Source organism: Megascapheus bottae, chromosome 17 (assembly GCF_031878675.1).
Source record: "Megascapheus bottae isolate mThoBot1 chromosome 17, mThoBot2.hap1, whole genome shotgun sequence".
Lineage (NCBI taxonomy): Eukaryota > Metazoa > Chordata > Mammalia > Rodentia > Geomyidae > Megascapheus > Megascapheus bottae.
Genome location: NC_143525.1, coordinates 10982440 through 11009357, shown reverse-complemented (window position 1 = coordinate 11009357; position 26918 = coordinate 10982440). Strand labels below are relative to the sequence as shown.

At 47.6% G+C, this 26918-nt stretch overlaps 2 protein-coding genes across 2 annotated transcripts; one reads left to right on the top strand and one right to left on the bottom strand.

Moving 5' to 3' along the window:
• The first annotated feature begins 9619 nt into the window (after window positions 1-9619).
• Rangrf (RAN guanine nucleotide release factor) lies at window positions 9620-11742 on the top strand. The gene is made up of 5 exons (XM_090349596.1): window positions 9620-9844; window positions 9941-10057; window positions 10249-10405; window positions 10961-11046; window positions 11472-11742. The coding sequence occupies exons 1-5, from the start codon at window positions 9768-9770 to the stop codon at window positions 11593-11595; spliced, it is 561 nt and encodes a 186-aa protein (XP_090205722.1). The 5' UTR covers window positions 9620-9767; the 3' UTR covers window positions 11596-11742.
• Slc25a35 (solute carrier family 25 member 35) lies at window positions 11736-15404 on the bottom strand. Its single transcript, XM_090349595.1, has 5 exons — window positions 15083-15404; window positions 13408-13473; window positions 12890-13042; window positions 12447-12581; window positions 11736-12288 (listed from the first exon to the last, which is right to left on the bottom strand). The coding sequence occupies exons 1-5, from the start codon at window positions 15377-15379 to the stop codon at window positions 12115-12117; spliced, it is 825 nt and encodes a 274-aa protein (XP_090205721.1). The 5' UTR covers window positions 15380-15404; the 3' UTR covers window positions 11736-12114.
• Between the last annotated feature and the right edge of the window lie 11514 nt (window positions 15405-26918).

Sequence of the window (26918 nt, the reverse complement as noted above, 5' to 3'; positions counted from 1 at the left end):
GTCCCAGTCCTCAGTCTCAGCCTCCTAAGTATCTAGGATTACAGACATTAGCCACCGGCACCTGGTTTGGCTTGCCTGGAAGTTTTGTGTACCTGAAACTGAGCATATATTAGTCATTTTTAGTCTGTGCCTGATTATAGGAAGTGGACAGAGGTGGCAGGGAGGCAGCAGGCAGATGCAGAGTCCAGAGAAGGTGGTATTTGGGTAGACAGTTCAGAGAGGCTCTTTAGTGAAGTTCCTCCTTGTCTAGCAAGTCTCCAGCCAGAGGATACTCTGCTCTCTATCAGGCCAGGCCTGCGATCCCTTCAAACATGGACTGGGGTATTGAACCCAAACCAGGGTCTGGCCAAAGGGCTGAGGTTGGAGAGGAAGGAGATGAGTGCCAGGCAGTTGTGAGCCATGGAACAGATGTTTCCCCAGAAGCTGGGATACTAGAATCATGGCTGGGCAACTTTTGCTTCTCAGCTTATCTGCCATTCTCCAGACTGTTGACAAAGACCCAAGAGCGAGTCTGTCATTGGACACTTGGGGGCAGCAAATAACTGCTGTGGGTGGAGACAGTCCTTGATGCCTCTTCTGGAATCTCCTTCCTTCTGTTGGAACACTCACGTCCCAGGCAGGCAGGCAGGCAGGCAGGCAGGCAACTTCCTCTCTTGGATTAGACTGAAGTATCTGACAGATCAGACACCATGCTGTGAAGCTTGGAGCCCCACACAGCCAATTAGGTAAGGGTTGGCATGAATCTCTATCCGCCCCAGTAGAAACACATGAGAGAGACAGGCTTTAATCCTGTGATTTCAAACAAAGGCCTCTGGGGGAGAGCTTAGAGCACTTTGGGTAGAGCCCAGACATTTGGAAATCATCTAAGGAGGTATGGCCTGATCACAAGTAGCAGTTTGTTAATATAAAGGAACTGGCTGGGTGTTGGTGGCTCACACCTGCAGTCCTAGCTACGCAGGAGGCTGAGATCTGAGGATCTTGATACCGAGCCAGCCCTGGAAGGAAAGTCCATGAGACTCATGTAGAGTATCAGCCTTGAGTGAAAAAGCGAAGAAACAGAGCCTAGGCGCTAAGTTCAAACCCCAGTTCTGGCACACACACACACACACACACACACACACACAAAATCCATGAGGAGGTAAAATCTCCAGGAAGGGACAGGCGAAGAAACTGAAAAAAGAGAGGAATGCAGGCTACTACCTGGATCACTGGGTCTGTGGGTGGTTTTCTAACTGAAATTAGATCAGAAGAAAGCTGCCTTTTCTTAGGAGGTAGTGTTGCTAGCACCTGGTCATCTAGTGAAGAGTGTGGGTGGCAGAAAAAGAGGAAGCTGAAATACAATGAGTGGGCACTGTTACCCTATCTAACCTGTCAAGTGGCTTTCCACCCAGCTGAACCTCTGAACTATCCTCAGATGCCCCAGAAGGTATTCATGGCAACAGAAGGTAGTCTTCGCCTGAGTACTAGCTCAGCTGCTTCCAGTTTTACCCAGAGGCAAATTCTGGGAGTTAGGGGGTTGGGACAGGCGGACTTTTCAGAGCAGCTGGAGGAGCAATAGGAGCCGTACTTGACACTAGAACGGAGATTTCAGCTTGGCTTATAGATGCCAAAAACCCAATCCCGCCCTGCCATAATAGGGCCCTGCTTCTCCGCAGAGGTCTACCAGGGCCACCGGGGCTGCTGTCACCATATCCTCCTGAGTGCCAACATCTGGAATTAGTCTCAAAACTCACATTGAGGGCTGGCACTGGCACTCACATCTGTAACCCTAGCTACTCAGGAGGCTGAGATCTGAGGATAGGGGTTCAAAGCCAGCCCTGGCAGGAAAGTACCTGAGACTTTTATTTCCAATTCCTCACCAGAAAACTGGAAGTGGTGCTGTGCCTCAAATGGTAGTGCTACCACAGAGGTCCTTACCACAAGCCAAGTAGATGTTGCTACCAAATCAGAACTATAGATTGAATAACAGCCCCGCCCCCAGGCACTGGGGCTTGTATTAAGTCCTCATACTTGCTCAGCTTGCTTGTTCATGGATGCTTCTCTATCACTTGAACCATTCCTCCAGCATGGAGGAATCTCCATAGACTTTTCTGCCAGGGGTGGCTTTAAACCTCAGTCCTTCAGATCTCTGCCTCCTGAGTAGCTAGGATTATAGATGTGAGCCACTAGTGGCCAATTAAACCTATGTTTTTCTTTCTTTCTTTTCATGGTGGCATTGGAATTTGAACTCAAGAACTCACACTTACTGGGCAGGTGTTGTGTTGCTGAACCTTTTTTTTTTTTTTGTCGGTGGTGGGGCTTGAATTCTGGGCCTGGGCGCTGTGCCTGAGTTCTTTAGCTCAAGGCTACTGCTCTAACTCTAGGCCTGAGCATTGTCCTTGAGCTCTTCAGCTCAAGGCTACCACCCTACCCCTTGAGCCACAGTGCCACTTCCAATTTTCTAGTGGTTAATTGGAGATAAGAGTCTCACAGACTTTAGTGCCCAGGCTGGCTTCGAATCACATAGTCCTCAGATTTTAGCCTCCTGAGTAGCTAGGATTACAGGTGTGAGCCACCACGCCTGGCAAGCCTTTATTATTATTATTATTAAAATATTTTATTAACACTGATTTTGTGTATGTATGGGGGGGGTCATGGGGCTTGAATTTGGCCTGGGCACTTTCCCTGAGCTCTTCAGCTCGAGGCTACCGCCTTACCCTTGAGCCAAGTCCCAGTCCCACTTCCCATTTTCTAGAGGTTAATTGGAGATAAGAGTCTCAGGTCCTTTTGTGCCCAGGCTGGCTTTGAACCTTGATCCTCAGATCTTAGCCTGCTGAGTAGCTAGGATTACAGGCATGAGTCACCTCGCCCAGCCTGATTTTTACATCGTATTTCAACCGTGAAGTTTAACAAACATGTATTCAAGAATGAAATCTCGGGCTGGGAGTTTGGCCTAGTGGTTAAAGTGCTTGCCTAGCATGCACGAAGATCCGGGTTCGATTCCTTGGTACCACATACATAGAAAAAATCCAGAAATGATGCTGAGGCTCAAGTGGTAGAGTGCTAGCCTTGATGACCGGGGTTCGATTCCTCGGTACCACATACATAGAAAAAAAAAAAGCCAGAAGTGGTGCTGAGGCTCAAGTGGTAGAGCTCTAGCCTTGAGAAAGTCCAAGAACGGTGCTCAGGCTCTGAGCTCAAGCCCAGGACTGGGGAAAAAAAAAAAAAAGAATGGAATCTCTATATGTAATCACTGGCACATAAATTTAAGAACAAAATTAAAAGTAAGCTGAGAGTGTATGTCATAGATACATACTGATCTATAAAATAGATCAATATGTCTACAGAATATATATCCCATCATAGATTTATATGTCTATATAGTTATATTTTTATCTCCCAGTTTATGTCAATGACCTTGAGTACCTGAGAATTGAGTCATTGCTCTTGTACTGTTTGGATCTAATATCCACGTATCAAGGAGACCATGTACCTTTTGTTTCTTTGTTCTTGGTTTATCTCACTCAACATGATTCACTCCAGTTCCATCCACTTCCCAGTAAATGCCATTATTTTAACTTGTCTGGTGGCTATGTAGAATTCCATTGTATATATGTACCACATTTTTTGCATCCATTCACCTGTAGTGTTTTGTATCCATTCATCAGGGTTGTTTCCATCGATTGGCTATTGTGAATAGTGCAGCAAGGAACATGCATACCTCAGCCTTTCTTTTTTTTTTTTTTTTTTGCCAGTCCTGGGCTTGAGCTCAAGGCCTGAGCACTGTCCTTGGGCTTTCTCAAGGCTAGAGCTCTACCACTTGAGCCTCAGCACCACTTCTGGCTTTTTTCTATGTATGTGGTACCGAGGAATTGAACCCTGGTCTTCATGCATGCTAGGCAAGCACTCAACCACTAGGCCAAACTCCCGGCCCACCTCAGCCTTTCTTTACACTGATTATTTTCTGGTTGGGCCTTGCATGTGCCTGGACCACAATCCTCCTCTACCAACAGCAGCTGAGATGACAAACATGTGCCATCATGCCCAAGTTTATCTATTTAGGCAGAGTTTCTTGAACTTTTTTGCCTGGGCTGGCCTGGAACCATGATGCTTCTGGTTTCTACCTCCTCTATAATTGGGATGATAAATACATGTCATTTGCCAGGATCATAGCCTAGTGGTAGAGTACTTGGCTAGCATGCATAAAGCCCTGGGCTTGATTCCTTAATATCGCATACACAGAATAAAAAAGCTGGAAGTGATGCTGTGGCTTGCGTGGTAGAGTGCTCATTAATTTTTGGCTTGAGCTAGTCTCCAACCTCTATCCTTTAATCACAGCTTCTTGAGTAGCTAAGATTACAAGCTTGTGCCACCATGCCAGCTAAACCTTTTTAAATTACACACCATTCTGTCTCAGTTCATCTGTTAGGGATATATGGACTAAGACAACTGATTGCAGCTAAGACTATTTTTTCTTTTTTTCTTTTTCTTCCGGTCCTGGGGCTTGAACTCAGGGTTTGGGCAATGTCTCTGAGCTTCTTTTGCTCAAGGCTAACACTCTACCATTTGAACTACAGTGCCACCTCTGACCTTTTCTGTTTATGTGGTACTGAGGAATAGAACCCAGGGCTTCATGCATATTAGGTAAGTACTCTCCCCACTAAGCCACATTCCCAAGCCCTGATAAGTCTTCTTTTTTTTTTTTTGGGCCAGTCCTGGGGCTTGAACTCAGGGCCTGAGCACTGTCCTTGGGCTTTCTCAAGGCTATCTCTCTACCATTTGAGCCACAGCCCCAGTTCCAGCTTTTTTCTATGTATGTGGCACCAAAGAATTGAACTTGGTTCTTCGTGCATGCTAGGCAAGCACTCTACCATTAGGTCAAACTCCGGATAATTCTATTCTTAAAGAAGAGATGAATGGCAGAGTCAGAGGGATTGGACCCATTGTTGAGGAGGACATAGAGTCAACTGTCTAGTCTTGTGACTTATGGGTAAGAACATAGCTTCACCCTTTTATTTTTTCTCTTCTCACCATTAAATCTTCTACTTTCCTATTTCAATCATTGACATCTACATCTCCATTTCTCTTGGTTAGGCCAAGTGTGTGTGTGTGTGTGTGTGTGTGTGTGTGTGTGTGTGTGTGTTGGCACTGAGGCTTGAACTTAGGGCGTAGTCCCCTTTTCTGCTTAAAGCTGGTAACTACCACTTGAGCCATATCACTATTTCTGGCTTTTTGCTGATAAACTGAAGAGTCTTACAGCTTTCCTACCTGGGCTGGCTTTAAACCTCTGTCCTCAGGTGTCCGTCTCCTGAGTAGCTAGCTGGCTTCCATCTTGAAGCCTGTTTCTCATGCCTGGTAGGTCATCCATATTTGGACAATGCATTAACCAGGGAAAATCCCAGGGGTTCATAATCAGCCAGGCTGAGACGTGGATACACACTCACACTGAGAAAAGTGGGTGAGGACCCATCTGGGTTAACAGATTGGTCCAAGGATACCTATTATCCTAGCCACAACCAGCTGAACCAAGGATTTCCCTTGGCATGTGGCTGTTTGACAAGGAGACCTTGCCAAATGAATTTTCAGATTGAATGGCAACTAATTGATCCAATTAGATCTTGTGTCTTGGCAAGTTTGAATTTGAACACATTGGAGAGTCAGCAACTGAGAGTCTAAGAAGAGTTACCAGACATCAAAGGAGTGGAACCCATAGTGGAAATCTGCCAGGCTAGGATGGTCTTCCAACTTAATCTTCCAGAGATTTGGTCTTGTGCCCCTGTCATTTCTGCCTCCTACCCCCTCGAAAAGCCAATGTAACTTTGTCCAAGAGCTCATGGACTGGACTATCAGGGGTCCTTAGCTCTTCAAAGCTCACAATAGAACAGTCAGAGACTCAAAATGAGGGAGCTGAGATGGACATCCATAGCTCACACCTGTAATCCTAGATGCCCCAGAGGCTGACAAGGTTTGAAGCTAGTCTGGGCAGGAAAAAGCATGAGACTCTTATCTCCACTTAACTGTCAAAAAGCCACAACCGGGCAGGGAGTGTGGCCTAGAGGTAAAGTGTTTGCCTAGCATGCACTAAGCCCTGGGTTCAATTCTACCACTTGAGCCTCAGCACCACTTCCAGCTTTTTGCTTTTTTTTTGGGGGGGTGGGGGTTGCCAGTTATGGGCTTGAGCTCAGGGCCTGAGCACTGTCCTTGGACTTTCTCAAGGTTAGAGCTCTACCACTTGAGCCTCAGTACCATTTCTGGCTTTTTTCTATGTATGTGGTACCAAGGAATCGAACCCGGGTCTTCGTGTATGCTAGGCAAGCACTCTACCACTAGGCCAAACTCCCAGCCCCAACTTCCAGCTTTTTTCTATGTATGTGGTACTGAGGAATTGAACCCAGGTCTTCATGCATGCTAGGCAAGCACTTTAACCACTAGGCCAAACTCCCGGCTGCCTGTAAGGTTCTTACTGCCAATTAACTCTCAGAGGAAGAGGAGGAGGAGGAGGAGGAGGAGGAGGAGGAGGAGGAGGACGAGGAGGAGGAGGAGGAGAAACAGCCACTGCCAGATATCTGGGTACCAGTGGCTCACCTCTATAATCCTAGCAATTTAGGAGGCTGAGATAGGAAGATTGTGGTTTGAAGGCAGCCTGGGCAAGAAAATCTGTGAGACAGAGCTAGGTCTCAACTAGTAGAGCAAAATAAAGAAATAATAAGTCTCTAGGTCTGTGCCCAGGGCTTGGAGTTCAAGGCCTAGGATTTGTTCAAACAAAGGAACAAAAAAATCCTAGTGTGTGGTTGCTTTCTCCTCTAATCTAATCTCGTTCTCTTGACTCATAAATAGGCTTGTGTCCTGTCCTGGTAACTCTTGTGTCCTTTCAAAGTTTCTGACCTGCTTGGCTGCTCACAAGCAGTCACAGCTAGTGCCGACCTGGGAGGGGAGGAGGAACTGGTAGCAAGTGGGCAGAAATGGAAAGGATAGAAAGGATCTATTTCTCTTTGTCTAAGCAAGGAAGCATGGAGGAGACCCCTATAATAACCTAGTTCCCTTGATTTCCCAGTCTCCTCTTCTCCCTCTGTGGCCCACAGAACTCCCCTCTAGAGTTCCCCAAGCAACAAAATGAGTTCCCGCCCTGAAACAGTTTCAGATTCAACTACAGCCACATTATACTTCATCCTAACAGTGTTTCGGAGATGAGAAAAGAGGCTTGGAGAGAAGTCTGATACTTGTAATGAGAAATGAGGAGTTTGTCAGGCACAGATAGCTCACGCCCTGCAATACTAGCTACTAAGGAGGCTGAGATCTGAGGATTGTGGTTCAAAGCCAGCCGGGGCACAAAAGAAGGTGAGACTCTTATCTCCAATTAACCACTAGAAAACAGGAAGTGGGGCTGGGGCTCAAGGGATAGGATGGTAACTTTGAGTTGAAGAGCTCCTGGACAGCGCCCAGGCCCAGAGGTAGGTCCATTGCCTTGAGCTAAAGAGCTCAGGGACAGCGCCCAGACCGAGTTCAAGCCCCATGACCCACAAAAAACAACAACAACAACAACAATAAACAAAACTAGCTAGATTTTTGGCAGCTCAGGCCTATAATAATAGCTACTTTAAAGACTGAGATCTGAAGGTCCTGGTTCAAAGCCAGTCTGGGCAGGCAAATTCTTAAGGCTCTTATTTCCAATTAAACATAAAAAAAGATAGCTTAAGTGATAGAACACAAGTAGTGAGAAAAAATCCAAGTGAAGTGAGCACACATAACACACACACACACACACACACGTAGAACTAATCAATTAACTAATCAAACAAAACCCTGTGTATCTGCCCTTGCTCATAGCTTCCTGTTGCCCATTTCTCCCTCCTCCCTCTCTCCTCTTTGCCAAACGGATATACTGTCATTCCTCAGCAAACACTCTCTCATCTCAAGACTTTGCGCCTACATTTTCCTGGCAGGAATACCATAGGGTGCCCTGGTGAACTCTGAGGTAACCTTAAGACTGGGGTGAGGGGTAAAGGAATATAATAGGAGGGATACACTTGTTTAAAAACAGTTTACTTGTATGGAATTATTAAAATGAAAGCTTTTTTTTCCTCCTGTCCTGGGGCTTGAATTCAGGGGACTGGGCTCCTACTCCTCCTTCTTCTTCTTTTTTGCTAGTCCTGGCACTTGAAGTCTAGGCCTGTCCTTGAGCTTTCTCAAGGCTAGTGTTCTACCACTTGAGCCATTTTATGTGTATTGTACGGAGGAAATGAAACCAGGGTTTCATGAATGCTAGGCAAGCACTCTACCACTAGGTCATGCTCCTGGCTTCTTTGGCTCAAGGCTAGCAACCTACTACTTGAACCACAGCGCCCCTTGTGGCCTTTTCTGTTTATATGGAATGGAACTCAGAGCTTCATGTAGGCTAAGCCATATTCCTGGGCCTCTGAGCAATTTCTGCTCAAGGCTAGAGCTCTACCACTTTGAGCTCCAGTTCTACTGGTTTCTGAGTGATTATTTGGATAAAAGAGTCTCATATGGACTTCAAAGTGATCTTCAGATCTCAGCCTCCTGAGTTGCTAGGATTACAGGTATGATTATAATATCAATGTATGCCAAAAGAAAATGGAAGGGCTGGGTGCTGTCTCTTCAGTGGAAAGAGCTCAGAGACAGCACTTAATGCTGACATCAAGCTCCATGACTGAGTCAAAAAGAAAAGAAAATGGAAGGAAAAAAGGAGGAAGGAAAACAAAGGAAGGAGGGAAGAATAGGGCTGTGTCTCAAGTTTCTTCTGTATGGTCAGCCCTTCACATAGGGACTGACACTGTATGGGTCCCTTAGTTGCATTTTACTCAATAATTAGGCTCCGGATGGCATCAGTATGGGAATCACTTTGTCTAGTTCTTCCCTGGGAAGTATGGACCAACCAGAACCTTTGCAGCCTTAGGTGGCCTTCAGGGTTCCAGACACTGGCAATTATAGGCTTATTTAGTCACTCAACAATAGGCCCCTTATGCTCTAAATTCTGTGCCAGGTGGTGGGGATCAAAGATGAATAGAGAAATTAACTGGAAGGTTAGGGTTGAACAAATACTTAAAAGAACACTCTAAAAATCTGGAGAAGAAAAACAGTTTAATCCATGCTTCTGTCCAGGTGTATGGGGTAGAGGAGCTTGTCCCAAGCTTTCCCAAAGTGAAGATCTTAAGAGGGTTAGATCTATAATTCTCAAAAGGAGTGTCGCTTTCAGGAAGTAGGCGTGAGGCCTAAATCCTAACCTGGACCCACACCTGAACCTATTGTTTCTCTAATTCCCAGCATGGGATGCAGGGACCTGTGGTCTGGCTGACAGCCCACTCACGATCAAGTGGCCCCAGGACACCCCCGTGAACGATTCTCTGTACTCGGGAGACCTCACCTAGACAGGGGAGCCTTAGATCGACAATTGTCCTCAAGAAGAGCTCCAAGTGACCTTCTTAGGAGGTGCGGCCCCTTTAAAAGGAGGAGTCTGGCGGACGCAGGCGTCACAAATCCGAAATCCAGACTCGACCCTCGCGTCGGATCCTGAGATCCCGCCCCGCGCCCTCCCAAGGCAGGGCTTCCCAGAGCGGCCTCGCCGGGCCACGCCCTCACAGCGCGAGCGCTGATTGGTCAGATCGACCGCGGGGCGGGGCTGAACCTTAAAGGTCCAGGAACGAAGCAAACTGAGAGGAGCCGGTGGTGGCTTGGAAACCCTGGGGGGTGAGGGTGAGCGATGCCACGAAGCCCCGTGTGGGTTTCTTTAGAAAACCCTTTCATCGCTATACCCTAGTCGCGGGACCATGGAACCCACAAGAGACTTCCCACTGTTTGGGGGCGCCTTCTCGGTGATCCTCCCTCCGGGGGCTATTGATGTAAGGTGAGGCTCTCCAGGCGCCGCAGGAGCCGGGTCGGGTGGGTGGCGGGAAGAAGCTGGAGTCACCCTCGCCGGGGTCTCCCTCGCCTCTTTTTCCAGCGACCTTCGGCCCGTTCCGGACAACCAAGAAGTTTTCTGCCACCCCGAGACCGACCAGAGCCTGATCGTGGAACTTCTGGAGCTGCAGGCCCACGTGCGGGGCGAGGCGGCCGCGCGGTGAGGAGGGGCTGCCCGGTGGGCGGGGCCTCTGGCTGGGGTGGGGAGGGTTGTTTGTTTGCTTTGCTTTTTATCCCCCTGGAACCAGAACGTCCAGGCCGGAAGTGGGAGACCTAGACTTAAACCTGCTCAGGGATGAGGGGTGGGGCATTGAGGGACCTTGATTCCCTCTCTGGATTCCCACCCTCCAGGTACCATTTTGAGGACGTTGGCTGGGTGCAGGGGGCTAGGATCCAGCAGGTTGAGTCTGTGCAGCCCCTCGCTTTGGAGAACCTGGCCCTGAGGGGTTGCTGCCAAGAAGCCTGGCTCCTCTGTGGAAAACAGCAGATAGCTAAAGGGAACCACCAGGTTAGAGCCGGTGTGTGTGTGTGTAGCTAAAGGGAACCGTGTGTGTGTGTGTGTGTGTGTGTGTGTGTGTGTAGCTAAAGGGAACCACCAAGGGAACCGTGTGTGTGTGTGTGTGTGTGTGTGTGTGTGTGTGTAGCTAAAGGGAACCACCAAGGGAACCGTGTGTGTGTGTGTGTGTGTGTGTGTGTGTGTGTGTGTATAGCTAAAGGGAACCACCAAGGGAACCGTGTGTGTGTGTGTGTGTGTGTGTGTGTATAGCTAAAGGGAACCACCAGGTTAGAGCTGTGTGTGTGTGTGTGTGTGTGTGTGTGTGTAGCTAAAGGGAACCACCAGGTTAGAGCTGTGTGTGTGTGTGTGTGTGTGTGTGTATAGCTAAAGGGAACCACCAGGTTAGAGCTGTGTGTGTGTGTGTGTGTGTGTGTGTGTAGCTAAAGGGAACCACCAGGTTAGAGCTGTGTGTGTGTGTGTGTGTGTGTGTGTGTGTGTGTGTGTGTTACCCTGGAAGGGTGCTTGGCTCCAAGAGTCCAAATAAACATCCTGACTTATCCCTTTAAGGTTGCAAAGGATGTGACGCTACATCAGGCTTTACTTCGGCTACCCCAGTACCAAACTGATCTCTTGCTCACCTTCAACCAACCCCCGTAAGGAGGAAGGAAAGGGTGGGAATGTTTGGGCCTTCAGGACAATGAAGTTGGGTGGGGAAGAGCAGGGAGATGGGCTGGTGGGGTTCTTCAAGGAGGCAGGAATAGGCCAGAGGTTTGGGATCTCTGTGGGTCCTGGGAGGCCGGAAGTGAGATCTTCCAACCATCAGTCCTCCATGGTGTTCTTTCTTTTTTTTTTTTTGCCAGTCCTGAGTTTGAACTCAGGGCCTGAGCACTGTCCTTGGATTTTCTCAAGGCTAGAGCTCTACCACTTGAGCCTCAGCACCACTTCTGGCTTTTTTCTATGTATGTAGTACCAAGGAATGGAACCCAGGTCTTCATGCATGCTAGGCAAGCACTTTAACCACTACGCCAAACTCCCGGCCCCATGGTGTTCTTTCTAATTCTGTTTTTCCACCCCCAAGCTCTGACAACAGGTCATCTCCTGGTCCTGAAAACTTGTCACCTCCACCCTGGAGCCTGAGTCACTTTGAACAACTAGTGACCAGTCTGACCCTCCATGATCCCAACATCTTTGGTCCCCAGTAAAGATTCCTGAAGCATTGTGTGATGCTGCCGAGTTCTGGGAGGGCAGAGGAAAAAGAGGTGAATACCTGGGGTTCCTTTTACTTCTCTGTGCATAAACATAAGACACCTTCTCTGTGCAGAAATAAACTTCCTTTATAACCAATATAATTATTGTGCCTTGGAATCTAACAGGACACCTGGGTCTTCTCAATTCCCTTTGGTCTTGGAGGGTAAAATTTAAAGCTGTGCACGGGAACAAGAGAACCCAAGGCTGGCAGTGGAAACAGGGAAGAAATCACTCTGGAGTGACTGGTTCACCCCTGAGAGAGGGGTGGGGAAGTTTAAAGCAACAACACCCAAAGAAAGAAAGGAGACTACTACTTGTAGTGATTCAACCCTGAGAGAATAGGTAAGAGAGTGGGGTTGGCTCTCCCCTTTAGGCAGATGAAAAGTCATATGGTTCGTAGTCACCAAGGCATAGTAGTGGAGGCAAAGGTATCGAAGAGAGTGTCGATTTGGTGGCACGTGGAAGAGCGGCTGTTATTTAGTATATGTGTGATAGAGAAAGCGCAGCTGGTCCCAGAAGAAGAGGGAGAGGATGGTGTGGGGCCCAAGGCGGAAGTAGGAAGCACCTATACCCTTGTACATGCCCCAAATGCCCTCTGTCCGAGCTGTCTGCAGCAGAGCGTCCAGGATTCCCCGGTACATGAGGCCCTGGACATGTTGGAGGGGGAAGGAGCTTGTCAGAGTCCATCAAGGGCCTCATCTCTGCAGACTGCATTTGAGGTTCTCCCTCCTATACCCACACTGCTTCTTCTCCCTCCCCCCTCCCAGCTTTCCCTTCCTGGCTGTACCCCAAAGCACTCCCTTACCTTGCCCTGAGCATCTGTGGGCTGGTTATAGAGCCTGGTACTAGCCACGTCAAATGGTGTCATGGCCATGACTACTGCGATGCCACTCACCATGGCAGCTGCTAGAGCCACCTTCCAGCTCTGCGGAGGGAAGATCTACAGGGGAGAGGAAAAACTTTATCAGTTGTCTAGCCGATCGTTCATCTAGGGCCGGACAGGCCCTGCTTCTACCCCACTGGTATGATATCAGCGTGAGCGAGGAAGGCCAGCATGCTCTGAGGGCTCCAGTACCCTTTTCCAGGAGGAAGTGACTAGAGCATGTTGGGAAGAACCTGAGCAACCCCAGACTTTCCTATTGCTTTTTCCCCTGCAAGTGAATACTGACACCATCCCCATTCCCTCACCTCCCTTTGCCCAACTCCTACCGCATTCCCAGAAAGGTCCCACCCCTTCCCAGGAAGTACCTCCCACTGGCTCAAGAGGTCCTTGGTGGATGAGAAGGTGCACAGCTGGGTAGAGGAACCGACGACAACTCTGGGCAGGCCTCCTAAAGCCCCACGCCATAACCCCACCAGACCATGTTTCTGGCCAATCTCCGTTAGTGCCTGAAACATGCCCTGGTGGGAGGAAGACCACAGGGGACACTGTCAAGACTCAGTCCTTAATAAGCACCCATTGTCCAAACATCCAATTGAGTGTGGGCTTAGAGCCAGAGACTATGGGCCTTCAGTACATGGCACCCCTCCCCACCCCAGAATAGGGACTGAATATAGGGAAGTGAAGACATTCAGCAGAGCCAGAGAAGGAGGCAGGAGAAATGGGCAGAAGATCTGAAGAACAAGGGTATTAGAGGGTCCAGGTGGGCCTGAATTAATGTTGTCGGACAGAGTAGTGTTGAGGGTCAGAATGGCTGGGGGCAGGCAGGAAGCTGGGAAAAAAATGGAAGACGGTAGCTAGATATATTGGTTTGGGGAACCCTCACCTGGTGCTTATACTGGTGCCCTACAGCAATTTCAGAGGCTGCTTGTGCCTGTAGGTGTGTCTTCACCTGGGGAAGAGAAAATATCAACCTGTAACCCAGTGGCCACCATGGGGATTCAAATACCTGACTCCCCCTTACTTCTTCCAGGCTATTAAACACTGAATAGCCCCCTTTAATCTGATAATTACTGTTGTTCCCACTTAGCAGATTGGTCTTGAGACTCTGTCCCTTGGCTGCAGTCCCAGGGGACAGGTCTCCTAGTACTGTGAGACACCCCACCCCCTCCACATCCTCCTTCCCTTGAGGCTGGGGGGAGGGGGATGGAGAGGTTGGAGAATGACACCATTTCCTAAGAAGGGTATTAAGCAAGTCCGGGGTTCCGGCCTCTCGTGCCAGCTCCCATTCTCAGGTCAGATTTCCAGATCCCACATCAACCAGATTCCCCTGTCAGATTCTGGCCACAGTGAACTTTCTAGCTCCCAAGGATCATAGGGATAGGTATTTAGCTACCTTTGAAGAGGCCACTGGCCCCCTATTGAACGCCTTAGACGTGAGACTAGGTCAGCTCTTCTACAGAGTGAACTGTTTCTCACCCTCTTGGCTACACTTAGCATGGCCTCGCCTCAACAAGAAGCAGCTGTGTGACCTTAAGGACGTTACTTTCCGTCTCTGGGCCTCAGGTTCCCAGCCCTTGATATCTCATAACTCAAAAGGGCACACTGTGAAATTGTAATTCGGGGATGCCCAGAACTTTCCAGATCCCTCCACTAACTGGTGTATGATGTGTGTGACTCCAGCCCTCAGCTTCCCATCCACAAATCCAACCTCAACAAAGAGCACAACACAATTAATAGCAGAAAACATTAGCATAAGATAACAAAATGCTTACCCATGCCAGGATTTGTGCTAGTGCCCCCATTTGTCTCCCTCAGTCCTCCCTATGATTACACAAAAAAGTTACTGCAATTATCTCAATTTTACAGGTGTGGCAACTGAAGAACTGAAGTTCAACAATGAATGACTTTCCTCTCTCTCTCTCTCTCTCTCTCTCTCTCTCTCTCTCTCTCTCTCTCTCTCTCTCTGTCTCTCTGTCTCTGTCTCTCTGTCTCTCTGTCTCTCTCTCTCTGTCTCTTTCTTCTTTCCCTCTCTCCTTCCCCCTCCTCTCTTGTGTGTACCAGCAGTACTAGGGCTTAAACTCAGGGCCTGGGGGCTTCCTCTTAGCTTTTCTGCCTAAGGCTGGCACTTTACCACTTGTGCCACAGCTCCATTTGAGCTTTTTGATGGTTAATTAAGAGATAAGAGTCTCACAGACTTTCCTGCCTGGGCTGGCTTCAAACAGCAATTCTAAGATCTCAGTCTTTGAGTCGACAGGATTATAGGTGTGAGGCACTGGCATCCAGCTACAATGAATAATTTTCAAGTCCAAGCTATGAGTGCCAGGAAGACTGCTTCCCAAGTCCATAATCTTCTTGAACACATATGACTATTTGCACTGGATGGGTGTGCATAGGGTAGATCAGCCGGCCCTAAAACCTATTGGCAATTTTGTAATACCCTTCCCTGCTTTGCAAGGGGAAAACACCCTGCCACCCATGCTCTTGTGAAGGACCAGACCCCCCACTCGACACCAAAGTTCTGCACTGAAGATCCCAGGTAAGACTCTTTTTCTCCTTACCATGTAGATGGGACTCCCCAGATAGGCGCCCATGATCCCAGCCAGGGCCCCAGCTGCTGCGCTGTGGACAGGACTCAGGGTGCCATCAGCTGTGTGCAGGTAGCCCTTAGCCTCAGCCAGCCCATAGGTGCCCAGGCGGATGCCGTTCATCAGGAATTGGTACAAGAGAGCAGGGGCCAGGCCTTTCTGCAGCGCAGCCAGGCCGTCCACCTTGCCGATGGTGAAGAAGGCATGGAAGACATTTCGATAGTGTCGCTGGTAGGTACCCGGGGCCTGCAGTTCTCCCTGCAATTGCATTCTGGTTTTCCACAACCTCCAGGGGATTGGTGAACACACAGGCCCCACAGGCTGCTAGGCCACTCATCAAAAAGTCCATGGTGGGACAGCAGTTGGCAGAGAGAGAGAGAGAGAGAGAGAGAGAGAGAGAGAGAGAGAGAGAGAGAGAGAGAGAGAGAGAGAGAGAGAGAGAGAGAGAGAGAGAAAGAGAAAGAGAGGGAGGGAGGGAGAAGCAAGGGTTAAGTCAGGGGAAGACTTGGTTTCCTAGCCCAGGCTGCCAGAAGTTAAGAATTCAGTTAAGTTTCAAGTTAAGTGTCAGGGTCAAATGGCCAGGAGTGACGGGTTAATTAGAATTCGGGAGTCAGAAGCTGGCCAAGAGAGAGGAGTGTAGCAGAGTGTGGTAGGTTATGACGGGGTTCTGTTGTCAAGAGATCCGGGGTCAAGGCAGGGCAGAAGCCAGGAGGTGGCAGGAGGTGACAGGTGGGATGCGCGGGGGTTAGCAGTCTTCAGCAGGGAGCCGGGGAGTAGCAGAAGGAAACGCAGAGTTGGGATATGGAAGGTGGAGAGGCGGGGAAAAGAAAACCGGCAGGAGAGAAAGGATCCGGGATCCGGTGATATCCTCGGGAAAGCCACCGGGCTGGATGGAGAGACAAGTCGAGACCCGGGCCCCCGGAATGAGCTTTCCAAGGAGCCACTAGCGCCAGAGCACCTTCAGCCAGGGTAGTCAGGGGAGGCCGGGCCGCCACACTGCAGGCACCGCGCCGCGGAGCCAATGGGGATCCTCCGACAGCGGCAGCCGGGAGGCGCAGCCAATCAGCGCGGAGACAGCTCGCTCGCCAATGGGAGGAGTCCTCGGCAACCGGCTCGGGAACCGGTGACGAGCCTTTTAAGATTAACTCTCCCCGCCCCGGGGCTGGGGAGGGCTGGGGAGGGCTGGGGGGTTCGGCGGGGCCGGCGGGACCAGGGCCCGCCACGCGCAACGCAAGGGGTTTGTTTCTGGAGGGGGAAGAGGAGTGGGGCGTTGGGTTCCTGGGCCGAGGCAAAGGCTGAGCGCCGAAGCAGCCGGTGCCTCGGTGGGGGTATCCTCCTCCCCGCGCGCGGAGTGCTTCGTTCTGTCATCCTCTGTGAAAGTCAGGATGGACGGCGGAAGCTCAGCTCCACTGCTCAGGTGCCCAGCGAATGGTGAAGCTGCGCCCCATGATGGGACACACCTGCTGGATTGCACCCATCTCCCGAGGCTAAATAAAACGTTCCAGGATTCTAGCGCCAGGGTGTGGCTGGAGGGTGGTTGTGCCTGAAGGACAGCCTGGGAAGGGAGCTGCATTTCCAAACACTCCCTCCCGTAAAAGAGTATTTGATCAGACGCTTAGACTGTAGAGCATCTCCGCGATGGGAAGAAGGTGAAGACAGACTGGGACCAGGATTCCCCGCTCCCCCCTCCCCCGTCCTGGGGTTTGAATTCAGGGCCTGGGCACTGCCCTTGAGCTTTCTTTGCTCAAGGCTAGCACTCTACCACTTGAGTCACAGCACCACTTCGGGCTTTTTCTGTGCATATGGTAAGGAGGAATGGAACCCAGGGTTCCGTGCATGCTAGGCAAGCACTCTACCAACCACTAGGCAAAATTCCTGGTCCCGGATTATGATTGTTTTTTCAAAACCCTACAATTAGGGTTGAGTTTCAATCTATCATGTGAACCCCTGAAGCTTTATCCTAATTCTCCACATTCAACCACTCCCATCCTATTTGGTTTCGCAAACATTTACCTACTTTTGCTTTAGCAATTGTTACTCCCAGACCGCCAATCTGGCACTTCTTTAAAACTCTGAGCACTGAGGGCCAGGTGATGGGTCTGAGTCATTCCTTTTTTATTTTGCTTTTTTGTGACAGGGTCTCACAATTCAGATACTGACAGAGGGCTGAAGAGAGGAAGGAATGGAAACTTGGAGTTAGAACATCTGGCTTAGTTTGTATATGTTCGTGCATGTGTGTATGAGACCTCAGACCTATTCTTTAATTTTTTCTCCTGTGGATGGTGTTCTTATCATTTGAGCCATAGCTTCACTTGTTTTTTTTTTGTTTTTGTTTTTGGCTAAATGGAGATATGAGTCTTACAGACAGGCTGGGATCTGCTTCAAAGCCAACCCAGGTAGGAAAGTCTGTGAGACCCATTATCACCAATAAACTACTCAGAAAAAGCCAGAAGTGGCACTGTGGCTTCAACCCCAGTCCCTGGGTTCAACCCCAGCTCCAGATAAACATTATTACTCACACTTGTAATCCTAGCTATCAGGAGGCTGGGATCTAAGAATCATGGTTCAAAGCCAGTCTGGGCAACCAAGTCTATGAGTCTCTTATCTCCAGTTAACTACCAAAAAGCCAGAAGTGGCAGACATTCTGGTCCTGACTTCAAGCCCCAGTACTGGCACACACATGCACGTACATATACACTCACACACGCACAGCCACATACACAAACCTTACCAAAACAAGGAAATAAAAGAAACAAAACTTTATTGGAGAAAGAGTAAGGAAGGATGGCATTGTTCTAAAAGAAATGTACTCATTACTTGACTTATGTGACTGTAACCCCTCTGTACATCACCTTTATAATAATAATAGAATATGAAAATTAGAATAAGTTTATTAGGATGCTGTTCCAAACAGAAACAGCTGGCAACTAGCTGGCCAAATAGGCACACACACACATACACCCCATATTACACAAAGTGCTCCCTCACTTTCTCACTTTTTTTATATTATAAGATACTTCAGGGGGGGGGCTGGGAGTTTGGCCTAGTGGTAGAGTGCTTGCCTAGCATGCACGAAGACCCTGGTTCGATTCCTTGGTACCACATACTTAGAAAAAGCCGGAAGTGGTGCTGAGGCTCAAGTGGTAGAGCTCTAGGACTGGCAAAAAAAAAAAAAAAAAAAAAAAAGATACTCCAGGGGGCTGGGAGTTTGACCTAGTAGAGTGCTTGCCTAGCATGCATCTAGGCCCAGGTTCGATTCCTTAGTACCACATACATAGAAGAAAAAAAAAAGCCAGAAGTGGTTCTGTGGCTCAAGTGGTAGAGCTCTAGCCTTGAAAAACTCCAAGGACAGTGTTCAAGACCTGAGCCCAAGCCCAGGACTGGCAAAAAAAAAGAAATAAATAAAGAAAGAAAGAAAGAAAGAAAGAAAGAAAGAAAGAGAAAAGAAAGAAAAGAAAAACAGTGCTCAATACTTCAGGCTAATTTTATATACTTTGTCTCTCCCTGTTCCTCTATTCTACCATCAGCCATTTTCCCAAGAAGTTGCATTTCCTCTTCTTGGGGAATGGTTTTTGATGTCTTATTTTGTTTGTGAGATAGGGTTTCACTGTTGCTCAGGCTGGTCTCAAATTCTAGGACTCAAGTAATCCTCCTGCCTCAGTTTCCCAAATAGTTAGGACTACAGGCATGTGCCATTGTGCCTGACCTAGGGAACAAAATCTGGACAGTAGGTGTGCTTGTAGCTGTTAGGTGTCATTGTTTCCAGATACATCAGAGATCGCAAGGAAATACCTATGTGTATATTAACCCACAGATAAATACAAACAAGTAAGTATTTCTATATGTAGCCATTCCTGTCTGTATTTTCCTAAACATGAATTTGTACTGATGTCTCAAACTCTGATCCAGTTACTTTCTGCCTTATCTATGAATGGTAGAAACCTGGATCCCATCACTCACCATCCATTTATTTAATTGTTTAATGGTTAACTGATAATAAGAGCATCCAACTGAAGGTGGGTGCCTGTGGCTCACACCTGTAATCCTAGTTACTCAGGAGGCTGAGATTTGAGGATCAGGGTTCAAAGCCAGCCTGGGCATAAAAGTTCATGAGACTCCCATCTCCAATTAACTACCAGAAAACCAGAAGTGGCACTGTGGCTCAAAGTGGCAGAGTGCTACTAGCCTTGAGCTGAAGAGTTCAGGGACAGTGCTCAGGCCCAGAGTTCAAGCCCCACAACCAACTCTGCTTCCTTCTCCAAAAAAAAAAAAAGAACATCAGAGTTGTTAACTCATATCTGTATGACAAATAGTCTTGTTAACTAGAATACATGATTACATGCAGTTCCATTTGCTTTGAGTCTGATTAGCTCTTATTTCCAAAGTCATCACTATTCCTGGAAACTCCTTTAAGAAAAGTTATTTCATACAATTATAATATCATTAGATTTTGTTTTATGTTTTTAGTGCTGGTACAGGAGTTTGAACAGGGGGTTGAACTCCAGTTCTCTCTCAGCTTTGACTTCCTTGCTCACAGCTGGCACTGTACCATTTGAGCCATGCCTTCTTCTAGGCCTCTAGTCTGTCATTTGCTTGCTGAGTTTCTTAGATTTCTCTGCCCAGACTGGCTTCTGAGGGCCTTCAGGTCTCAGCTCCCTGAGGAACTAGGGTTAAAAAACATGAGTAGTTGGGGTTAGCATGTTTAGCTTGTGTGTGTGTGTGTGTGTGTGTGTGTGTGTGTGTGTGTGTGTGTGTGTGTGTGTGTGCAGGTCCTGGGGCTTGAATTCAGGGCTTAAGTGCTGTCTCTGAGTCTTTTAGCTCAAGGCTGGTACTCTACCACTTTCGCTATAGCTCCATTATCTGCTTTTTGATGGTTAATTTGAGATAAGAGCTTCATAGCTTCATAGACTTTCCTGCTTGGTACAAACTGTGATTAATCTTAGCCTCCTGTAGCTAGGATTACAGGTATGAGCCACTGGCACCTGGCTTTTAGCTTTTTTCTTTTTCTTTCTTTTTTTGTGCTAGTCCTGGGGTGTGAACTCAGGGCCTGAGCACTGTCCTTGGACTTTCTCAAGGCTAGCGCACTACCACTTGAGCCTTAGCACCACTTCCAGCTTTTTTCTATGTATGTGGTACCGAGGAATTGAACCCAAGCCTTCGTGCATGCTAGGCAAGCACTCTACCACTAGGCCAGACTCCTGGCCCAAATTCAGGCTTTTTTTGTGTGTGTGCCAGTTTTGGGCTTGAGCACGGGGCCTGAGCACTGTTCTGGCCCCAGCTTTTTTTTTTTTTTTTTTTTGTGCCAGTCCTGGGGGCTTGAACTCAGGGCCCTCAGGGCCCTGGATACTGTCTCTGAGTATTTTTGTTCTTAAGGCTAGTGCTTTAGGACCAAAAAATAATCACAAAGTTTTAAACTGCAAAATCTGATATTCCAAAATTTTATTTTTTAAATATTCACCTTATTGGGGACGGGAGTTTGGCCTAGTGGTAGAGTGCTTGCCTAGTATGCACAAAGACCCAGGTTTGATCCCTTGGTACCACATACATAGAAAAAAGTCAGAAATGGTGCTGAGGCTCAAGTGGTAGAGCTCTAGCCTTGAGAAAGTCCAAGGACAGTGCTCAGGCCCTGAGCTTAAGCCCTGGCCAAAAAAAAGAAAATTCACCTTATTGTTATAGAGGTGCTGTACAGAGGGACCGCAATCACATGAGTCAGGTAATGAGCGCATTTCCTTTTGTACAGTGTCTTCTGTTCCCTCATTCTTTTCCAGTCCCTCCCTCCTGTCTCCACCCACCAGTTGTACAGTTTCTTTTCATCAGTGTCCACTGTGTTCCAGTGCTGTACTTTTTCACCCTTTCCCCTCAAGTTCTGTGCCCTTCCCCCATCCTCCTGAAGATATACATGTGAATACATCATACAGAAGGTAGAGAGGACAGAATTATCTGGCTGGGTGCTGGTGGCTCGTGCCTGTAATCCTATTACTCAAGAGGCTGAAATCTGAGTGTTGTGGTTCAAAGCCAGCCTGGGCACAAAAAAGTCTGTGATATTCTTCTCTCCAAAGAACCACCAGAAAACCAGAAGTGGCACTGTGGCTCAAGTGGTTGATTGTTAGCCTTGAGGTGAAGAGCTCAGGGCCAGCACCCAGGCCCAGAGTTCAAGACCCACAACTGATGACAATAATAATGATAATAAAATAATCATATAATAAAAAGCTTAAGAGCATGGGTAAGTTATATAACATCTACCTAGCATGCATGAGGCCCTGTGTTTGATCTCTAGTACTGGACTTTTTTTTTTTTTGTATACTTCCCTTACATGTGTTCTGGCAGTACATCTACTAAAATTTTATAGTTTGGCATTTAGACCTGTAATTAAGAATTCAAAATAATATTCTAACTACAAAAAGTCACCATTCACACTTCAAACAGGCACATGCAATACTAGCAGGGACAGGACTAGAATGCACCAGGTCGATGCCAGTGGGCTCCCCCACAGTCCCTGAAGGATGCATGTTGCATGTTGTTGTGGTGAGGGAGGATGGCAGGAAAGGTCCCTGGAGAGTGGAGTATGAGGCTGGAGTTCAAAGCTTGGAGTCCGGGAGGAAACTCACTCTACGTGAGCATCTCCAGCTGGAACTTTTATGGCCTCTTCTCAGAGTTACTTGGGCTACCTTGGGGTTAGCTTGCTGCAGGTTCTCAAAACCTGACCAAGCCACCTTAGAGATAGCTTATTATTAGTTATTATTAGCATATCAGAGATACCTTAGATAAGTTGGTTTATTAGCATGTCCTAGCCACTCCTAAACACCTTAGATCCAGGGAGGGGGTAGATACAGACCCTGGCTTCTGCTCATCAGGCCATCTGGTCAGTAGGCCATCTGGTCCATGGGTGGAGTGTACAGACCGTGGGTGGCGTCAGCAAGTCCTCTGGGTTGGCTGTTTGTGAGCTTACCTTGCATTTTGCTGATAACTGACTCACACTACACCCAGGGACCAGCTCTTTGGCTGTGAGCATGACACTATGAGTGGTGTGTTTGAACCCAGGGCCTTGTTGAGCTTGTAGTCGTGTTCTACCACTTGAGTTATGTTTACAGTCAGTGCTTTCTTTCTTTCTTCCTTCCTTCCCTCTTTCCTTTTTCTTTCTCTCTCTCCACCTCCCTCCTCCCACCTTCCCTCCTTTCCTACTTCTCTCTCTCTCTCTCTCTCTCTCTCTCTCTCTCTCTCTCTCTCTCTCTCTCTCTCTCTCTCTCTCTCTCTCTCTCTCTCTCTCTCTTTCCTGTACTAGGGCTTGAACTCAGGGCCTCACACTGTCACTTTGCTGGTTAACAGTTGGTGCTCTAACCACTTGAGCCATGCTTGTAGTTCCGCTTTCTGCTGGTTATTTTGGAGATAAAATCATATAGGCTTTTCTGCCTGGGCTGGCTTCAAACTGAGATAGATCCTCTAAATATCAGCCTTTTCTTCAATGTAGATGTGAACCACTAGCACCCAGTTCTATTTTTGAGACAAGATCTCCATAACATCATCAGGGTTGACCTCAGATTTTAAATTCTCTTGTGTTTGCTTTAAGCAGCCGCAAACTGGAATTATAGGCAGGTACCAAGCATGCTTGTCCGTTTGTCCCCCACATATGGGTGTTTAATTGTACTAGCTCCATTTATTGAAAAAGTATTTAAAAAATTTTTTTTGGTTGGTCATGGGGCTTGGACTCTGGGCCTGGGCACTGTCCCTGAGCTCTTCAGCTCAAGGCTACCACCCTACCCCTTGAGCCACAGCCCCACTTCCAGTTTTCTAGTGGTTAATTGGAGATAAGAGCCTCATAGTCTTTAGTCCCCAGGGATCCTCAGATCTCAGCCTCTGAGTAGCCAGGATTACATGTGTGAGCCACCTTACCAGGCTGAAGAGAAACTTTTGAAAAAGTTTAAGTAAACAGGGTCCAATGGACTGGGAGTTTGGCCTACTGGTAGGGTGCTTGCCTAGCATGTACGAACCCCTGGATTCAATTCTTCGGTACCACATATACAAAAAAAAGCTAGAAGTTGTGCTGTTGCTCAGGTGGTAGAGTGCTAACCTTGAAAAAGCTCAAGGACAGTGCCCTGGCCCTGAGTTCAAGCCCCGGAACTGGCAACAACACAAAACAAAACCGAAATGGGATCCAAGAAGGAGAAGAGGATGACTGTTAAGGGTCATGGAGGGGCCATCAGGGACCATTGTGAGAGGGAATCCCACAGTCATGCCACTGGGATGATTCCCATTATAGATTGAGGTGTTCCCGCCATTGAGCTATAATTTCTTGGACTGCTCCCAGTTCCTTAGCATAGAAACAACATTCCTCCTGGAAAAAGGCACACGATCCCTCTTGGGCAGCAGTGAGTAAGCCATGCCTGCATCTATTTTGGACAACAACTGTTGCGGTAAGGCTGGGGCTGATTGGATGAGGGCTGTAACATTCTTCATGTGTTGCTGTGTCAGCCCGGCCATGGGATCTGTGACATTCTGATACCAGTGGCTCTGAGGACTGTGTCTGGCATGGCTGATAGAGAAATGGTAATAGGAGGGGAGTGCCAAGAATATGGGGGATGCCTCTTGATGGGTGGAGCTTCTTCCCGGGAGATTTGTGAGATGAGACAAAAGGGTGGCAAGGTGGCTGGAACGACACAGGAGAACACACTTGGTCCCAAGCCAGAAGAGTTTCATTTTGGAGCACAAACCCTGTTGTGGTCCATTACAGGGAAGGAGGAATTTCTATATAACTAGACTGGGGCCAGGTTTGGCAACTGGGTAGGGAAGAACACAGAAGACTGATTAAGAATACTACCTAGATATGGGCTGGGTGTTTGGCATAGTGGTTAAAGTGCTTGTCTAGCATGCATAAACACCCGGGTTCAATTCCTCGGTACCACATACATAAATAAAAGCTGGAAGTGGTGCTGTGGCTCAAGTGGTAGAGCTCTAGCCTTGAGAAAGCCCAAGGACAGTGCTCAGGCCCTGAGTTCAAGGCCCAGGACTGGCAAAAATAATAAAAAAAAGAATACCTAGATAGTGTATGGGGCCTGGCTTTGTACAAATCCAGCGGTCAGAAGCTAGAGCTAGTAGGAGGCCTCAATCATTTCCTGTAACTGGGTTATACTAACTGCAGAGTATGGATGGGAGCCCCAGGAAGGTGCCAAGGCAAAGCCATCCTTACTCCAAGAACAGAACAGCAAGGATGTAAGTTCTTGTCCAGTTAGAAGGTAGACAGGTATGGGCATTAAATAGAGATGTTCATGAACTACTTTCTTTTGATGTCCCAGCTTTACTTTTTGTTTTGGGGGGGCAAGCACAAGTGACTCCATTCAGACTCTGACTCCACCCCCCTCCTTTTAATTTTTTTGCCAGTCCTGGGCTTGGGCTCAGGGCCTGAGCACTGTCCTTGGGTTTTCTCAAGGCTAGAGCTCTACCACTTGAGCCACTCCTGGTACTGAGAAATTGAACCCGGGTCTTCGTGCATGCTTGCAAGCACTCTACCACTAGGCCAAACCCCCAGCCCCCCCCCTCCCCTCTCACCTGAGCAGTTCTTCCAGCTGTCTCTGGATGGTCCGTGTGGTCAGGATGTGCTTTGGTAGGTCTGGCAGGTGCAGTCTCCTTGCTGGCCCAGTTGGGTTTTTTGCTCATTGTTGGGGCGGTGTGTCCCAGCTGGCAGAATCCCACATCGGAGGGGGTGACTGACAAGCCAGGTGAGCGCTGTGCCAATTGGCCCTCTTATTTCCAATTTAAGCAACAAGATCAATAAAAATAGTTTTTAAGCAGAGCTTACCTGGAGCTTTTTTTTTTCTTTTTTCTTTTTGCCAGTCCTGGGGCTTGAGCTCAGTCCTGGGCACTGTCCTTGAGCTTTTCAAGGCTAGCACTCTACCACTTGAGCCTCAGTACTACTTCTGGCTTTTTTGTGTGTGTATGTGTTACCAAAGAATCAAACCTAGGGCTTCTTACATGTTGGGCAAGCACTCTACCACTAGGCCACACTCTTGGCCTTTACTTGGAACTTTTTTTTCTTTTTCTTTTTCTTTTCTTTTCTTTCTTTTTTTTTTTTTTTTGGCCAGTCCTGGGCTTGAACTCAGGGCCTGAACACTGTCCTTGTGTTTTCTCAAGGCTAGAACTTTGCCACTTGAGCCACAGTACCACTTCCAGCTTTTTCTTTGTATTATGTGGTACTGAGTAATTGACCTCAGGTCTTCATGCTTGCTAGGCAATCACTCTACCACGAGGCCCAACTCCCAGTCCCTTACCTGAAACTTTTAAGAAGCAAAGTTAAATTTGTTGGTGGCTCAACGCTGTAATCCTAAGTACTCCGGAGGCTGAGATTTGAGGATCACAGTTCAAAGCCAGCCCAGGCTGGAAAATCTGGGAGACTCTTAGCTCCAATTATCCACCAGAAAACTGGAAGTGGAGGTGTGCTTCAAACTGGTAGAGTGCTAGCCTTGAGTGAAAGAGCTCACGGGCAGTGCTCAGGCCCTGAGTTCAAGCTTCACAACTGACTCCCTCGTTCCTCCCTCCAAAAAAAGAGTTAAATTTGACACATTTGAGTCATCTGTCCCTCTGTGGGGCTGCCTGTAAATGCTACAGAAGATTAAATCTGTAGAGGTAAAACTCAATAGTAGCCCTGATGAAAGAATTGAAAGAGCAACTGTTTAAACAATCTAGTCTTTTTTTTTTTTTTTTTTTTTTTTTTGCTGGTCATGGGACTTGAACTCTGGGCCTGGGTGTTGTCCCTGAGCTCTTTAGCTCAAGGCTATTGCCCTATCCCAGGGGCCACAGAGCCACTTCTGGTTCTCTAGTGGTTAATTGGAGAGAAGAGTTTGATGGACTTCAGTGCCCAGGCTGGCTTTGAATGACGGTCCTCAGATCTCACTCTCCTGAGTAGCTAGGATTACAGATGTGAGCCACTGTGCCCGGTTACAGTCTAGTTATTTTAATTGTATATAGTTCAGAATAGTAAAAACTTATAGATGTCACCACTAGGTTTTTTTTTTTTTTTGCCAGTCCTGGGGCTTGAACTCAGGGGACTGTCCTTGGACACTTTTTGCTCAAGGTTAGCACTCTGCCACTTTAGCCACAGTGCCATTTCTGTTTTTTTCTGTGTATGTGGTACTGAGGGATAGAACCCAGAGCCTCATGCATGGTAGATGAGCATTCTACCACTAGGCTACACTGCAGGCCCAAATAAGCCTTTTTAATTATGAGGACTGCAGAAACTCAGCTCTGTATCCAAGGCAGCTTAAATATTTGGGGAAACAGAAATATTAAGCAGCAAAGAATAACATTTTAGTTTTACATAATTTCAAAGGTGTGATTTGGCATACCTTGACATGAACACTTAAAGCAATTACAGTCAACAGAATTATATATCGTCTGTGCTAATGTTTATTTTATTATTTTATAAGCTCTAGCTTATAAAACTCAGGATGTACTCATACTGTTATTCAAATATCCTGTGGCTAATGTTAATTCTTTCCATTTCCCATTTTGGAACAAACATCTCCTTACTGATTTTTTTTCTCTAATTTGTATTTTGAGTTAACTCTTAGAACATCAAATGACATAATAAATCAAATAATATAATAAGTCAAATAACTTCAACCTGATGACCTTTGTGGTTTGAATTTAAAACTGCCATTGTTTTCTTTTTGGCCTGCTCATCCTTTTTTTATTTTTTTGCCAGTCCTGGGGCTTGAACTCAGGGCCTGGGCACTGTCCCTCAAGGGTGGCACTTGCCCACTTGAGCTACAGCACCAATTCTGACTTTTTTCTATGTATGTGGTACTAAGGAATTGAA

What these genes read in the sequence shown, in the direction of transcription:
- Slc25a35 (XM_090349595.1), bottom strand. Translation starts at nt 15,379, where the DNA reads ATGCAATTGCAGGGAGAACTGCAGGCCCCGGGTACCTACCAGCGACAC. An exon ending in TGGGGAGTCCCATCTACATG is followed by an intron (nt 13,474 to 15,082) that starts GTAAGGAGAAAA and finishes TCTCTTCCCCAG; the next exon opens with GTGAAGACACACCTACAGGC. An exon ending in CCACAGATGCTCAGGGCAAG is followed by an intron (nt 12,289 to 12,446) that starts GTAAGGGAGTGC and finishes CAACATGTCCAG; the next exon opens with GGCCTCATGTACCGGGGAAT.
- Rangrf (XM_090349596.1), top strand. Translation starts at nt 9,768, where the DNA reads ATGGAACCCACAAGAGACTTCCCACTGTTTGGGGGCGCCTTCTCGGTG. An exon ending in CCGGGGGCTATTGATGTAAG is followed by an intron (nt 9,845 to 9,940) that starts GTGAGGCTCTCC and finishes CTCTTTTTCCAG; the next exon opens with CGACCTTCGGCCCGTTCCGG. An exon ending in CGGGGCGAGGCGGCCGCGCG is followed by an intron (nt 10,058 to 10,248) that starts GTGAGGAGGGGC and finishes CCCACCCTCCAG; the next exon opens with GTACCATTTTGAGGACGTTG.